At 56.4% G+C, this 14,198-nt stretch overlaps 1 protein-coding gene across 6 annotated transcripts; it reads right to left on the bottom strand.

Annotated features, from left to right (window-relative positions):
• Window positions 1-535: 535 nt before the first annotated feature.
• LOC104059802 (solute carrier family 2, facilitated glucose transporter member 9) lies at window positions 536-13,461 on the bottom strand. Of its 6 annotated transcripts, none has more exons than XM_054072255.1 (13): window positions 13,289-13,461; window positions 12,261-12,359; window positions 11,630-11,790; window positions 11,425-11,549; window positions 11,020-11,165; window positions 10,807-10,939; window positions 10,480-10,667; window positions 10,246-10,356; window positions 8,958-9,059; window positions 8,315-8,390; window positions 6,648-6,775; window positions 5,116-6,414; window positions 536-5,004 (listed from the first exon to the last, which is right to left on the bottom strand). In XM_054072255.1, the coding sequence occupies exons 1-12, from the start codon at window positions 13,409-13,411 to the stop codon at window positions 6,175-6,177; spliced, it is 1,632 nt and encodes a 543-aa protein (XP_053928230.1). In that variant the 5' UTR covers window positions 13,412-13,461; the 3' UTR covers window positions 536-5,004; window positions 5,116-6,174. The 6 variants fall into 6 exon arrangements, with proteins under 6 accessions (XP_053928230.1, XP_053928232.1, XP_053928233.1 ...); XM_054072256.1 differs by having other exon boundaries at window positions 547-1,695; XM_054072257.1 differs by having other exon boundaries at window positions 536-6,414; window positions 10,807-10,885.
• Between the last annotated feature and the right edge of the window lie 737 nt (window positions 13,462-14,198).

Below are 14,198 nucleotides of genomic sequence, written 5' to 3'. Positions count from 1 at the left end.
AGAGGAGCAGGTATTGGTGACGATCAGTCAGCTGTGGTGGGCAGCACTCAAACCCTGCTTGGTGCAGAAGAGTGGGGAGGTGCCAGTTCCACCAGGAAACCTCTCAGAGCTCTCTTTCAGTGCTCTTATTTTTATTTTTTTTCCTTCTTCAACCATGTTGGGAATTTTGGGGATGGGGAAGTTGGGAGGGGGGTTAATTATCTTCAAGTACTGATGGGGAAACTGAGGCAGGGAACAGGGACTTGCAGTCCTCATTCATGCTGTGGCTACAGGTCATCCCACCACCAGCAGCATCTGATCCGACAACTCTGCAAATGTCAGGTAAAGGCTGTTTGGGAAGTTTACTCAGGGCTGTCCAGTAGTGGTCAGATTTCCAAGCCCTGTGACATCCCTGGGCACATCCTGCCCCCCTTCTCCCCCCCCCAGCAGCAAACCCTGCCACCAAACCCAGCTCCCTGCTATAAATCACTGCCCTGCATTGGCCAAAGACCTTTTAAAAAGGATTTATTAGGGGGGATTTATGCACAGGCGGCGATACGATTTCATAAATCGAAAGGCAATAGCGCTCATCATTACTGGTTCATTCGGGGGGTGGTGCGGGAGCATCCCTGCTCCCCCCATTCCCGTGGCCGTGCTAACAGCCCCCTCCCCAGCACCGCTGCCTTCGCTGCTCCCCTTCGTCTCCCAGTCTGTGGAGACTGCGAGCGTGGAAAATCCCCAGACAGGGAGTGTAAATGCTTGTTCTTTGTAAATGAAGAACATAATTAACATTAAATTAAGGTAATACAAATGAAGACAACACAGAGCCTGACAGGATGAGTGTTTGGGGAGGCAGTAGAGAGAAGTGATTCATATTTTTAATTTACTGTACAAATAGACGAGCAGGGCTGGGGGGAAAAGGGCCATCCAAGTGGAGTGGGGAATTTTTTTTTCCCACTGTTGTTTTGCTGTGCTTTAAGCACACAATGACTATTAAAGTCAACTGCCCATATAATAGGACATCTCCTACATGACTGCTCTCCGAGAGGCAGCTTGCTTTAGCAATAAATTCTGGGAGTGCCATCTGCCGGTGCGCACCCTTCGCCGGGCACCCTCGCCTTGGCCACTCCAGCACCAGGCACCTGCAGTCGGACCATCCCTGGCTCCCTGTGCCCACTGCCGAGATCTGCTCCCACAGAGCCCCTGACAAGGACCAGCTGCATTAATACAGAATTTTGTTCTATAGGGTAACAAATACTCCCTCCCACTCCTGCCTTAATATGCCCTTAAATTGTTAATCATCTATTTTTTAAAAGAGGTTGAGAGTGTCTGGTTGATGCTGAGGAAATATTCCAGGCTTTTAAAAGAAAAAAACCACTATTCTACACGCCTTCAAAGTGCTGGGTTTCAGCTGAGTACCCGTTACCCAGAAAAGAGCGAAAAAAAAAATCACTCATTTTAGTCTTTTTTTCCCTGCAAAAAGGCACTTGACTGGAGTCCATGTGAACCGCAGGCTTGGCTGGAGCTGGCTCTGCACTTTAAGGAGATGAGAGCTGTGGGCTCAGCCCTGGCGAGATCCTGCTGTAGGACGGCTTTCAGCCAGGAGTGAGCCAGGTTTTCCGCAGTGTGAGGACGTGCATGGGGCTCTGGCATCTGGATGGGGCACATCACTACTGCTGCATCCTCTTCCCCTTCCCTGGGGGGCTCCTGCCACCACTGTACAAAGCAAAACCAAGAGAAAGGACTGAGAGGACCCATTCCTGGCTGAAATAACCTCTCCCAGGCAGAAGATGCCCTGGGACTGTGCCAAGAGCCTCCCGCTCTATGCCAAAACTGGAGAGAGTGTTTCAGCACCTGGAAGTGTTTCTTAATTCTAGAGGTGTAACCTTTGCTCTCCAGGCCATTGGGTCCTGGCAGTTATTCCTGTGAGTCGTGCCTGGGGGGCTGGGGCTGGTGGTGAAGAGCGGCTGGGCTCAGCTACTTGCTCTATCATTTATCCTGTCCTCCTCCTTTGCTGCCTTTTTCTTTCCCATTCTATGCTCACCTTCCAGACCACCCCCAGGGGACCTGAAGGCACGTCCAGCCCTTTGCCTAAAGCTTTGCCAACCCCAACGTTTAGACAAGGACACTTTAACCCCTGACTGGGGGAGGGCAGAGGGGCTCGTGCGGGACAAACCCTGTAACCAAAGGGAAGAGGTTCTCCCTTCTCTTGCCGCTCCATGCTTTTGCCGCATACATGTTTGCACACAAGGCTGTGACTGTGGGGGATGTGGAGAGCCCCAGTGTGGGCACCGGGAAATGGTGGGGGGACTCATCCTGTAGTCTCAACACCCTCCTTCAGCCCTGATGTTGAGCTTTGACAGGGACTCAGTTGCCTGTCAGTCTGGGCTGCTCCCCATGATGTGCCGTGCCAGATGTACCTTGCCCTCACTGCTGCCCAGCCCTGCAGACAGGTCCCCCTGCTCCTGACGGGAACCCAGAGTGGGCCAATGACCGAGCCCCACATATGCTGGCTTCTCCGCCAGCTTTGCCCTGCTTTGAGGGCAAAGTAGCTGGGGCTGTGATGGGGGTGGAAATCATCTTCCAGACATCTCAAATGCATCCTGGGCACAGACTGCAGACACAGGGGTTGTTTGCAAACTGATTTCTTCCCAGGTAGTGCTCTCCATGTCCAGCATCCTCACCTGTGCCTGCAGCCAAGGAAACCCTGCATGAGCCTGTCTGGACCAAACAGGACAACGGTGCCTTCCAGCCCAGGAGGGGTTGTGCCGGGGGCTCAGCCCTCCACTGCAGCACTGCAAGTTGCTTTGGGGTCCCCAGGGCCAGAGCATGAGGCCATGGTGCATCTTTGGGTACCATTGAATGGCAAGATGCCTTACAGACCTTCTCAGTTTCCAGAGGTTCTCCTCCTTTGGCAAAATATGAGGCAGGGACCAGTCCTACGCTCACCTCTGTAGGGCAGAGGGATGCTGCTCCAGGTCCCGTTTCTCCACACAGAAGGAGGCAGGAACAGGTTTTTTACCTTGCTCAGACCAGGCAGGGACCTCTTCCTGCTCAAAACTGATCTCTGATAAATCCTCTGCAGTCAGGTGAAGTTTGGGAGTAGGGTGGGGTGTGAAGGCACCTGTATTGAGGTGACAGGGACAGTTCATTGGTGAAACCAGTGTAGGAAGGTTTCAGCCTCAGAGGCTTAGTGGGTCTCTGTCGTTAGCAGGATCCATCCCTCAGGAGCACTGGCAGGGCTTGAATGTCCTTTGGCTTGTCCAGCTGTGGCCTGGAAACTCTTGCTGCCTCACCAGCCACTGGCACTGGCACAGGGACACCAGGGTGTGCCAAACAAGCTTTCATCAGCTTCCCGGTCAGGCTGTGACCATTCACCCTGAGTCAGGCACCCTCCAGAGGAGAGGTTCCCTGCAGGATCTGGATGGCACACCACCAATGGGTTCCTTGAGAAACCCTTTTCAAAGTATCTGGAGATTTCAAACCAGGTCCTTCTTTTCTACTCCAGCTTGGCTGGGGTGAGCTCCAGCCCTCCATGTGTATACCTCAATGCTTAAACTCACTCATCCTTTAGCACTGGGTACATCACAAGAAAGCACTTATGCATTTAGAAAAAGTCACCTTCGTCTTCATTTCTGCAAACCTTAAGAGGATCAGGAGCATTTCCAGGCATCAAAGTGATTTCTTGGACTCTTCTTTGCACCTTCTCCAATCCTGCAAGGTCTGTTTTGACACTGCTGTTGGATAGAGCCTTACCCTCACCAAGAAGAAGAACCAGTGCTTCTGGAGGCCTGAATCTAGAACACTGCTTTGGACACAGGGAAGCACCTTGGAGCCCACTCAGCCCTAGCCTTCCCAAGAAGCCTGCAGTGGAATGACTGGGAATGCCTCCCTTGGCAGGGCAAGACAAGGGGAAGCCCAAATCCTGGGTTTGCAAGAATATCAGACCTGTGGTGGAGGCCCAGCTTGGACTAACAGCCCCAGAGATTCCACCCCAATGCCCTAAAGAAAAAGTGAATTAGAAGCCAGTGTCCCCTGAGCATGAGGCTTCCTTTCTCCTGCCCTCCCAGATCCTGATGGAAGAAAGATGGACATGCCTTTCGGCTTGGTACATTCATAAGCCTCCCCAAGACCGAATGCACCCAAAAGGCACCACAGGATTTTGCCAGTGACCTCCAGCCCTTGGAAATCCTTGGGGATTTCTGTTTATGGTGGTGTCTGAAACCCTAGCAGAAATGGGTCCTGACCCCATTGTTTCCTAGGTCTGCCCCACCTCACCAGCCAGCACAGCAGCCCTGGCTGTACGGCAAATTTCTGGTTCCTCAGCCATGCCAGGACCCCAGGATGGGGGGCTGCTCCCAGGGGGGCCATTGCCTCCCACATGGGGGGCAGGGGCATCTTCCAAGCTGCCCTGCATACTGGATGGGAGAGATAAATAAATACCAGGATAAATAAATACAAGTGGCAAAGAGGCCTGAAATGATGCTGTCGTTTGCTGGGAATGAGAGACACAAGTGTAATTTAGGTTTTGATATTATGAAAGTCTCGCTGCTCTAAAACAGCAGGGCACTCAGTGCCTCATTAATAAAGGATAAACTTGGAGTCTATTTACAATGCACTTTTTGGGGTTATTTACACTCCATTATACATATGTAATGCTGCACATATTTACCGCTCTGTTCTGCTGCCGAGAGCAGCCGAGTCGGGAGGGAGACGGAGTGGGAAGCGGCTGATGCTGTGGTGCTGTGACCCCTGCTTTGACTGATGTCCCTTAAACAGCTCAAGCTGCAAGAGAGCCCCAAGCTGTCTGCTGAGGATGGAGGGGCTGGAACCAGGCACTGGGGACCCAGTATGGCCCAGTTCCTGCCCCCATGGGCCCAGCACCCACCCACCCCTGGAGACACACTAAGGCTTTGTCAAGTGATGCAAAAAGGGTGAGTTCCTCTCATGGGCTGGAGCCCAGCACAGCAACAAGTGACTATGAACACCAAACCTGCAGCTGTGTGCCCATCACAGAGCAGAGAGCTGGAAAAAAACAGGGCTAAATTACCTGCAATGAAATAAATCACATCTGTGTTGGCATTAGAGGGGTTTTTGCCATGCAGCCCTCCCCACTGCCCAGCCTTTACCTCTTACCTCAGCAAAATATTGTAGTTTCTCTGCAAATGATAGCTCCCCGAGTGTCTGCTGGCCTGGGAGCCCCAGAATCCATGGTGTCCATGGGAGATGTCGTGAGGATCCTGGGCCATGCGAGTGCCATGCCCACGGCAGTGCCAGGAAACAAAGTAGTTCCCATTACAGGATCCAGGACAGAGACGTGAAAGAGGTTATGCTTGGAGAGCACCCTGGAGTCGCAGCAATTCTTGGGGTGCAGCAAGAGGATGTGGGTGTACCTGGGACCTCTTTATCCTCAGCAGGGTTTAGGAGGGTGCAGGGGTCCCACGGGAGCCCTCTCTGCAGAGCCAGCATGCAGAGATGCTAGCAGGATGGGGGGATGGTGGTGACTGGATGCTCTCCTCCAGCTCTGAGCTGCTCCATGTCCTTTCTGCAACTCAGTCTGTGTTTGCACAACCAATGCAGAGTGGGATGCAGGAGCCTGAGAGGAACTCTGATGACCCATCGCAGGGCAGCTCTGACCTTCCCAGCCAGGCACAGAAGGGAGGAGGACGAGCATCTCATCCTATTCTGCTGCTCCCCAGCACTGGGGAAGCACCCATCCATGCCAGCACATTCCAGCTTGTTGCCATCCCAAGCTGTGCTTGTCAAATTATGGCTCTGGAAGCAACACTCTTTATTAAACACCTTGTGCAGGCAGCTCTTGGTAAGTCCACGTACCCAGGATCAATGTGAACCCCCTGCCCCCAAGAAGTCCCTTCATCTTGGGTGGGCATCTCTTCCAGCATGCAGGCGATGCACAGCGGTCGGTGCAAGCCTGGTGAGTCATCAAGGTTCGTCCTGGTCATGGTGAGATGTATTTAAGAGATGTGTAGATGTGGCAGTTAGGGACATGGTTTAGTGGTGAACTTGGCAGCATTAGGTTTGTGGTTGGACTTGATGATCTTAAAGGTCTTTGCCAATCTAAACGATTCTGTGATTCTGTATCCTAGGAGACCAAGAGCTGATCGAGCCCAAGGATATTTGTCCTCCCCAGCCCTGAACCTTCTCTACCATCCCTTCCCTGCCATCTCACCCAGATCAGGGCAGGCTGGAGCCCGAGCCCTCCAGGGAGCTGCTCTCCAAGGCTCCATAGCCATCAAGCTTCATCATTCCAATGAGATGGTCTGAGATGGAGAGGAAGGAGCGACGGGTAGCAAAGATGTGGCTGATCTCCATGAAAGTTTTGTTCTTGGTCTCGGGGATGATGATGTAGACATACAGGGCCACCAGCAGGCAGACACCACAGAAAACCAGGTAGCAAAAGGCACCAGCTGACATCTGGAGACAATAAGAGATTGGGGATGAGGCAAAGAGCTAGGCATCCCCAAGCTGGGCATGACACGAGGCAACATCCCCTCTGGTCACACCTCCCTGGACTGGCTCCAGCCAGCACTGAGCTGAACCATGAGGGTGTGTATCCCTGGGTTAAGATTGGCTTGGTGTCCTGTTTTGGGGGAGCAGCAGAGTTGCGTCCATCCCCTCCTCCTCCCATAAACCCTCCAGACCGGTACCTGCAAGAAGGGGAAGATGAAGCCGACAGTGAAGTTGCAGAGCCAGTTGAGGGACCCCCCGACGATGTAGGCAGCTGGGCGGTGTGACTGTGTGAAGAGCTCAGCTGTCATCAGGAAGGGGACACCAGCTGTGGAGGGAGGAGACAGATCAAGGGTACGGGGCGCAGGCTGTCTCAGGCACCCCTAGGGTCAACAGGTCCTGCCTGGCTCAGCCCTGTGGCCAAAGGGCTGGAGCACAGCAGGATCCGTGGGCCCAGCTGGTGGTTCTGGGAGGGCGGGAGGAGATGGGGAGTTCAGGGACGTGTGGACTGGTGTTTTGCCCTCGGTTTCCCCTGGGACCCGCCTTCGTGGGTGGGTGAAGTCCTCTCTGCCACACCACAGATGCACTTAGCTGAGTGCTGAGGCCAATTTCACAAGTTGTAAAGTTTCAGACTGAGTCAAAATCAAGGAGGAGCATTTCATCTGGATTCTCACTTTGCAATAATTTGCCTAAAATGCTGATATATTAAATCTTTGACAGACCACAGGCATAGAGAACCAGATTCCTGGCACCCTCTGTAGCACCCTTCCAGTCTCCCTTGATCAAAATAATTTTGAAAAGTGCCTTCTATCGATTAGCTGAAAGCTCGGATGCTGATTTAGGAAGGAAAGAAGAAACAACATTCCCAAGCATCAGAATTTCCCACAGGACATGTAAATGCCATTTTCAAACTGGCTTTTCCCCATGTATGGTGAAAAAAAATCCAGAACGACTGAAGAAGATTGCCCAAGCCAACTTGGCTATGAAAAACCATACACGGCTTGTGGCTACTCCTCCTGGAAGGACTTGGGCCCCCCTGCCACATGTCACTGAGCTGGCACCCCGGGGTCTCAGGACTGTTCCTTTACTGGAGGGAAGGATCTGAGGTCCACGGCACATCCCAGGCACAGGGGAGGGAACTGTATTCAACGTGGTGACATGGCTGGGGTGCCACTGCCTGGGACAGGACTGACCGGGACCTCTTTACAAAAGACGCTCTAATGGAAAAGACAAAACAACAAATAAAGTGCCAATAAGTGAGGAAGGAGTGGAGCCCCTGACGGACTCTTACTCACAGCTCGCCCAGAGTACAGATATATACTTTTTGTTTTAAAACTCCTATTCATCATTGTTTGTGAACAATGAGCCATTAAAATCCTAATTAAAGATGTAATTACAGTGCATAAAGTCTGGGCTGAGGATGAATTATAGATCTGTTAACAGCTCTGCTAATACATCAACTGGGTAAACCAGTCCAGGTTTCATTCCTCACTGTTCAAGCCTGCTCTTGTGCCCATGCTCGGTGAGGGGCAGGACAACATTTACCAGCTGCACAGTGATGGGAGCAGGTGACACCTCCAGCGGGGTCTGGGAAAGGCTGTCAGGGCTTTCTCCGTACTTAGCCCAGGACCCAGGATGAGGAAGAGAAGGAGGAGTCCGCCCTGGGCACCTGTGGGGCGTGAAGGACTTGTGGTGGGGTCTCACTCCTGGGGTGCAGCATGATAAACCAGGGTCTGGCTGTGGGGAAGGGGACACAGCACTGGTTCTACTACCTGCCTGCAAACCCCACAGCTTCTTAGGCCCCCAGGGAACCCCAGGACCCCGATTCCTGCCCCACCACCCCCTGCTCCACTGGCCCCAGACCCACCTGGTCCTATGCAGAAGCCAGCAATGATGCCAACCACGCAGGCGACGCTGACATAGCGCATCCAGGGCAGGGTGGTCTGCGAGGGGACATGGGTATGGGGATGCTGCTGGGGTGGTGGGCCTAAGCTTTGCACCCAGCATCCTCAGGATGGGGTTTCATGCCTGCCCCTTGCTTGGTGCAGCCCTCGGGGATGGTGGCCACGCAGGATGTGTGAGGCAAAGCTGGTGAGGTTTGACCTTGGCAAAGCTCAACAACTTGTGTTGCTGAGACATCGCCAGAGTTGCAGGAGCATCTTCTGGCAGCAGCAGAAGGACCCTGCAGACCTCTAGACCTCCCCTACCATTTCAAAACAACCTCCTGGGGGACAACTATTTCTGCAGAAAACATACCGGAAGTAGCAAGATATTCCTCATGTGGATTTGGGTTTTTTTTTTGTTGTTATTGTTCTTTGCTCTGAATTTTCATTCCCTTGAACTTTGAAGGGAAAACTTCACTTGGAAAGAGCCATCTCACCTCTCATTTCCACGCACACTCCTCCCCCAGGATGATCCCCACCTCTTCATCACCAGCCCTCATCAGGGCACTCAGTGCTCCATCCCCAGCCACGTCAGTAGCTCAGGGGGTGGCGGTGGCAGGACCCTACCTGCAGCAGCAGGGAGACGGTGATGCCGGCCGAGCAGATGCCCATGGTGCAGAAGCCGGTGATGATGAGGGGCCGCCGGCCCAGCTTTTCAATGGTGAAGCACTGCCAAGTGAGAGCAGAGACCAATAGGGTGGTGGGGAGCTCCCCACTGGGACAGGGGCACCTCCTGAACCCCAGACCTGGTTGCGGGCAGAGGGGTGCTCCTGGTGGCATCTGAGGGGTGGGGGCAGCTCTGACTCAGAGCTCCAAGGTTGGGGATGGAGCACAGGAAGAGCCAGCGCTCCTGGATTCCACAGAGCAGCAGCAGGGTCCTGCAGAGCCTCATCAGCGTGCAGGGTTGGGGGTGGCTGGGGTGGTCCCACGGCCGCATTTGCAGCAGTGCTGAGTGGTGCAGCGGAGGTGCTGGGCTGGGCATGGGGTGTTTGCAGGGCAGTGGGCAGAGGAGGCAGGGTGCGGGCAGGCAGCGTGGTGGCAGCTGGAGCAGGCAGGGTATTGACAGCAGAACAAATGCCTGTAATTTTATAACCAATTTCAGCACGTCCATCGGGGGCCGTTTATGGGGCTGCTCCCAAGCAATCCAGCCGCACACTGGGCAGCTGTGGGGGGTTGGGACAGGGGAGAAGGGGGCATCCTTCAGAGGGGAAGGGATGGCTGGGGGGGGGCATTCTGCTGTGGGTTGAACTGTGGGGAGAGGCAAGTAGCCCCCTGCTCCGCCCGTTTTCCACAAGCAGCCACCCCACATCTATCTCTCTAATTGTCAGGGAGTGTATTTAGTGCTGGGTGGCTTGGGCTGGCCCCAGGTGACACTTGCAGATGGGACGAGGGCCATAAATCTGCCTGGCCCAGTGCTAACTCTCGGGCTAAATGAGGCCTGCCTGGGGGCCAGGGCTGCCTGCCTGGGGCCAGGCTGGTGCTTGGTGGGGAGGGGCAGATAGGGACATGTGGCTCTCTAACAGAGTGATGATGAAATTGGTAGCCAGAACGAACTGCTTATCTCCCTCCACCACCCCTAACCTGCTCCTCCGCTCCTTGCCTGGCTTCTCCCTCCAACCTCCCTGCCAACCACTTAAATCCAAATTCTCCCACTCCTCTTAGATGTGACCCAAAATTGAGCCCCTCTCATCCCAAATCCGTACTCCATTCCCTGCCAAACCTTCTGCCCCCAGCAAAGGGGCTGTGCTGTGACACAGGTAGCATCTGAGGTCCATCCAGCTGTCCGTTCCCCCCCCCTTTGATGACACTGGGAGCTGGGGACAAGGCTCTGTCACTGAGTGGCTGCGTCACTCACCCCGATCAGTCCCGTGACAACTTCAATGACGCCAGTGCCCACAGTGGTGTAGGGGATCTGGGACATGGGAATCCCGGCATTCTCAAAGATGGTGTTGGTGTAAAACCAGATCTGCCAAGGAGGGGACTTCATGTGAGCCGGGAAGACAGAGCCACGGGGCACTCTGTGATATCACTTGCCAGATCTCAGCCTCTGCAGAGCCAGACCCTGAAGTGAAGGCTTCCCAGGGCTTACGGCATCGATCCCCGAGAGCTGCATGCCAGCATTCAACACCACCACCGAGAGGGTTTGCCAGCGGACAGTGCGATCCCGCAGCAGCTGCCAGACAGAGACCATCTCCACGAAGGAAAGTGACCGCTGCTCCTCCTTCATCTCCTCAATCACATCCTGAACGTCGTGTGTCCCCAGGAAGCGGCACAGTGCTGCGGGAAGAGCAGTGGTCACAGGCACACATCTCCCCACTGCAGGGTGGATGCCCATAGGATGCACCTTGGTCTCAGGAGGTCTTCGATCAGTGCGCACAACCTCTCAGAGCCAGTCTGCCTCAGGACGCCCCCTCACCCTTGGTGGCCCCGCAGATGTCATTCCTCTCTATCAGCAGGTACCGCGGGCTCTCAGGGAAGCAGTGCAGGAGCAGGAGCTGGAGGGAGGCGGGAATGACCACCACCGACAGGAAAAGTGGCCAGAACCTCTCCTGAGAGGAGTCAAAAGGAGAGGTGTCACAGGGAGGGCAGAGGAGGGTCCAGCACACGTAGGCTGGGGTATCGTGCTCACCTCACCCAGCAGCTCCGGGAGGCCCAGGACTTGCGCTAAGAAAACCCCCAGGCAGATGAAGATGCTGGGCATGAGGCCCAGGAAACCCCGCAAGTTCTTGGGGGCGATTTCTCCCAGGTAAAGAGGTACCACACTGAGACAAATACCTAGAGGGAACAGGAGGGGTGGGAATGGGAGAAATGGTAGGGAGAAGGGTGCCCAGCCACACACTTGGTGTGTCTCTTCTCATGCCCAGCACTATCCACAGAGGGGATCCCATGGCCAGGGAGGTGGCTCTGCCCTGTGGAGCCTCGTGACCACAGAGCCAATGCCCATGGGGAATAGGTATTCTCCATCCCACTGGGAATGGGCTGTAGGGGACCAAGCTGTGAGGAAGGGGCCATGCACAGCCCAGGCAGCACCTACCTGAGTGCAGCCCGGTGATGGAGCGACCGACAATCACCATCTCGGGGGACTCTAACTCCCGGCTGAAGCCCATGAAGCCGCCAGCCAGGAGGACAAGGAGAGCGCTGCGGCTTAGCGCGCCATTCCTAGCAGGGCACAAGCAGCAGGGCAGCACCTCCAGCCCTGACCTGTCCCTTGACCACCCTGTCCCACGCCATCCCCTTACCTGCCATATCGCTCCACCAGTATCCCCACGAGCAAAGAGCCCACCAGCCCACCCAGCGCAAAGATGGAGACGGTCACGGAGTAGAGAAGGGTCAGGAGACCAGGGGCCAGGCCGTGCCCATACCGCTGGGACCATGTGGCATTGTAGAAAGCCTTTATGTGCTGCAGTGCAGAGGGAGACACGCGGGCACCAAATGCATTGGGAGAAAAAGGAAGATGGGAAGACAGACCCCACAGGAAAAATGCTACTGGTTTACCAGCAATGTAGGAGATACGGCAAGATGTGACTGGGGATGATTAGGATGTACTGTTCTGGTTGCTCAGCAAGCCTCAGCACCAGAGGGGTTTAAGTACAACTTAGAGAAGCTGCAGACAGAGCTGGTATGAGATCTTGAGCAAGGAGGTTGTGGGGAGCTTTCACCAGCTCCTGCTTTTCAGGAGGGACCAGTTTGGGGGGTACAAGAATGCAGGCTCTCATGTCCTGCTTCCCATGCCGTCCCTCTCCCCAGGGTGTTCTCCGTGGGTGACTGCTCAAGAGGAATGACAGCATTTTGATGTGGGGCTGCCGACTATCAGTCCTTCCACCCTCCCAGGGAAGGACACAGAGCCCAGAGATGATAGCCGTCCCTTACCACCGCCGGCGAGTTCACCACGGCCAAGTTGTAGCCATAGAGCATGGAGGAGCCGAAGGACACCAGGAGAGTGACTGACAGCAGGGGGAAAGTGAGGTGCTGGGAGAGAGGAGGAGGGATCAACACACACCGGCTGGCAGAGACAGTGACCAAGGTCACGCATGTCATGAGCTGTTTTGGGTCACTGCCCCTTTTCTAGCAGAGATGTCCCTATCCCAGAGCAAAGACCCCAACGTGACAGAGCCCTGTGCTGAGCACTGCTTTGTGCTGTCACCCAGCACCGAGCCCAGCTGATCCAGCTTCCCCGTGGCTGGTCTCATGGTCACGCCACAAGGCTTTACCCTGGTGGTGGCCTGTCCCAGGTATCCCTACCCAGGGGCTGGGAGAGGGGTAGATGGAGGAGGGAGACGCATTCATCCCCACCCATAGACGAGAGCACCCAAATGGCACCGCTGCCAGCTGCCCTGCCCAGGGCTGCCGAGAGGTGCAGCTCCCCAGGGCCGGTCCTGCACTCACCCCCCGCACCTCCATCACCTGCTCTGGCTGCGTGGGGACAGGTGGGACGGGTGTCCTGATGGCTGCGGGGGGGACACCCTGCAGCCCCAGCCCAGGCTGGGAGGTGGGCTGAGAGCAGCTCCGGGACTGCGATGCCCAGCAGGACCCGAGAGGCATTCGGCGCCCCCAGCCGCCAGGCCCCCCCGCTGTGTCCCCTGCAGCATCCCGCGGCCCCGCAGTGACAGGGCTGTGCGGGATGAGCCTGCGCCCCTCGGGAGCGGCGCCCCAGCGCCCAGAAGGAAAAGCGGGATACAAAAACTCATAAAAAGTGGGATACCTTTGCTTTAAGCTAAGGCACCGGCATTTTCGGTCTCCCCCCGGCCCGGGAGCCGGATGGATCCACTGCCCCCCGCAGATCCCGGCTCACGCACAGCCAATCCTCGCTAATCCCGCCGGGAGCCCCGAGCCGGGAAAGAGGGGTCCGAGCGGGGACGGGCAGGTGGGGGCGGGGAAGGGACCCGCAGGGAGCTCACCCCGCTGATGTCCCCGCCGCGCCGCGGGGTCTCCGCCGGGGCGAAGCCGGAGCGGGGCGAGGGAGGAGGAGGATGGCGGGAGGAAGGCAGCCCCGCTCCGGCGGCCTGGCTCGTCTCTCCCATTTTCAGCCAGAGAAGGAGAGGGGAGGCAGGGCAGGCTGCCCGGTGCCCCCGGGGCTCATTGGAGGCGCCTGGGCGGCCGGAGGAGGAGTCTGGGGCCCTCCCCACCTCGCCGTGGGGGGAAGGAGGGGGGTCAGACCGGCACCTCCGGGCTGCCCGGACCGCGGCCAACCCTGGGGACAGTGGCACCACCCAAGAGACCTGTCTGCTACCGCTTAGGAGCCCCCGCGCGTCCCCTCCAAGGGGGGCGGCAGCGGCGACCGCGGGCGGGGCAGCATTCCTGCATCCCCCCGAGGCGGGGGCAGCCCCACCGCACCCCCCAACCACCCCCACAGCACCCCCCGCCCTCGTCCATCTCCCATCATCCCCACGGCAACCATCGCCCCCCCATCACCCGCTGCCCCTCGCCCACCCCGCCGGCCGTGGGGGCGGACGCGCCCCTCCTCTGCCGCTCGGGCAGCGCGGCCAGGAGCACACACGGTCGCAGGTCGGGGCAGCTGCCGTCCCCGGGCACGGAGGGACGCAGCCCCACAGAGGAAAGACTCGGCTCATGGAAGCTCAGAGGAATCCAATTTTGCTGCGGCCAGGAGTTGCCTCCCCTGCTGCTAATGAAGTGCCTTTAATTAGCAGCCTAATAGCAAGCTCTTAATTTGCAGAGCAGCCAGTTGAAAGGATGGGGACCCCACTAAGCCACGCTGGCAACAGCTCCGAGGGCTTAAAAGGGACAGGTCCTGGCTGACCCCACATCAAAAGGGGTCCTGCAGGGATGGGGTCAGAGGAGCTGAGCTGG

This window comes from Cuculus canorus, chromosome 7, assembly GCF_017976375.1.
Source record: "Cuculus canorus isolate bCucCan1 chromosome 7, bCucCan1.pri, whole genome shotgun sequence".
Taxonomy (NCBI): Eukaryota; Metazoa; Chordata; class Aves; order Cuculiformes; family Cuculidae; genus Cuculus; species Cuculus canorus.
Note: the sequence above shows the minus strand (reverse complement) of the source record. Positions and strands in the feature narration are given on the sequence as shown.

Coding starts and splice junctions, on each gene's coding strand:
- LOC104059802 (XM_054072255.1), bottom strand. CDS start 13,411: ATGGGAGAGACGAGCCAGGCCGCCGGAGCGGGGCTGCCTTCCTCCCGC. Junction 11,550..11,629: donor CTGGTGGAGCGATATGGCAG/GTAAGGGGATGG, acceptor GTGCCCTGCTAG/GAATGGCGCGCTAAGCCGCA. Junction 6,415..6,647: donor TCATCTTCCCCTTCTTGCAG/GTACCGGTCTGG, acceptor TATTGTCTCCAG/ATGTCAGCTGGTGCCTTTTG.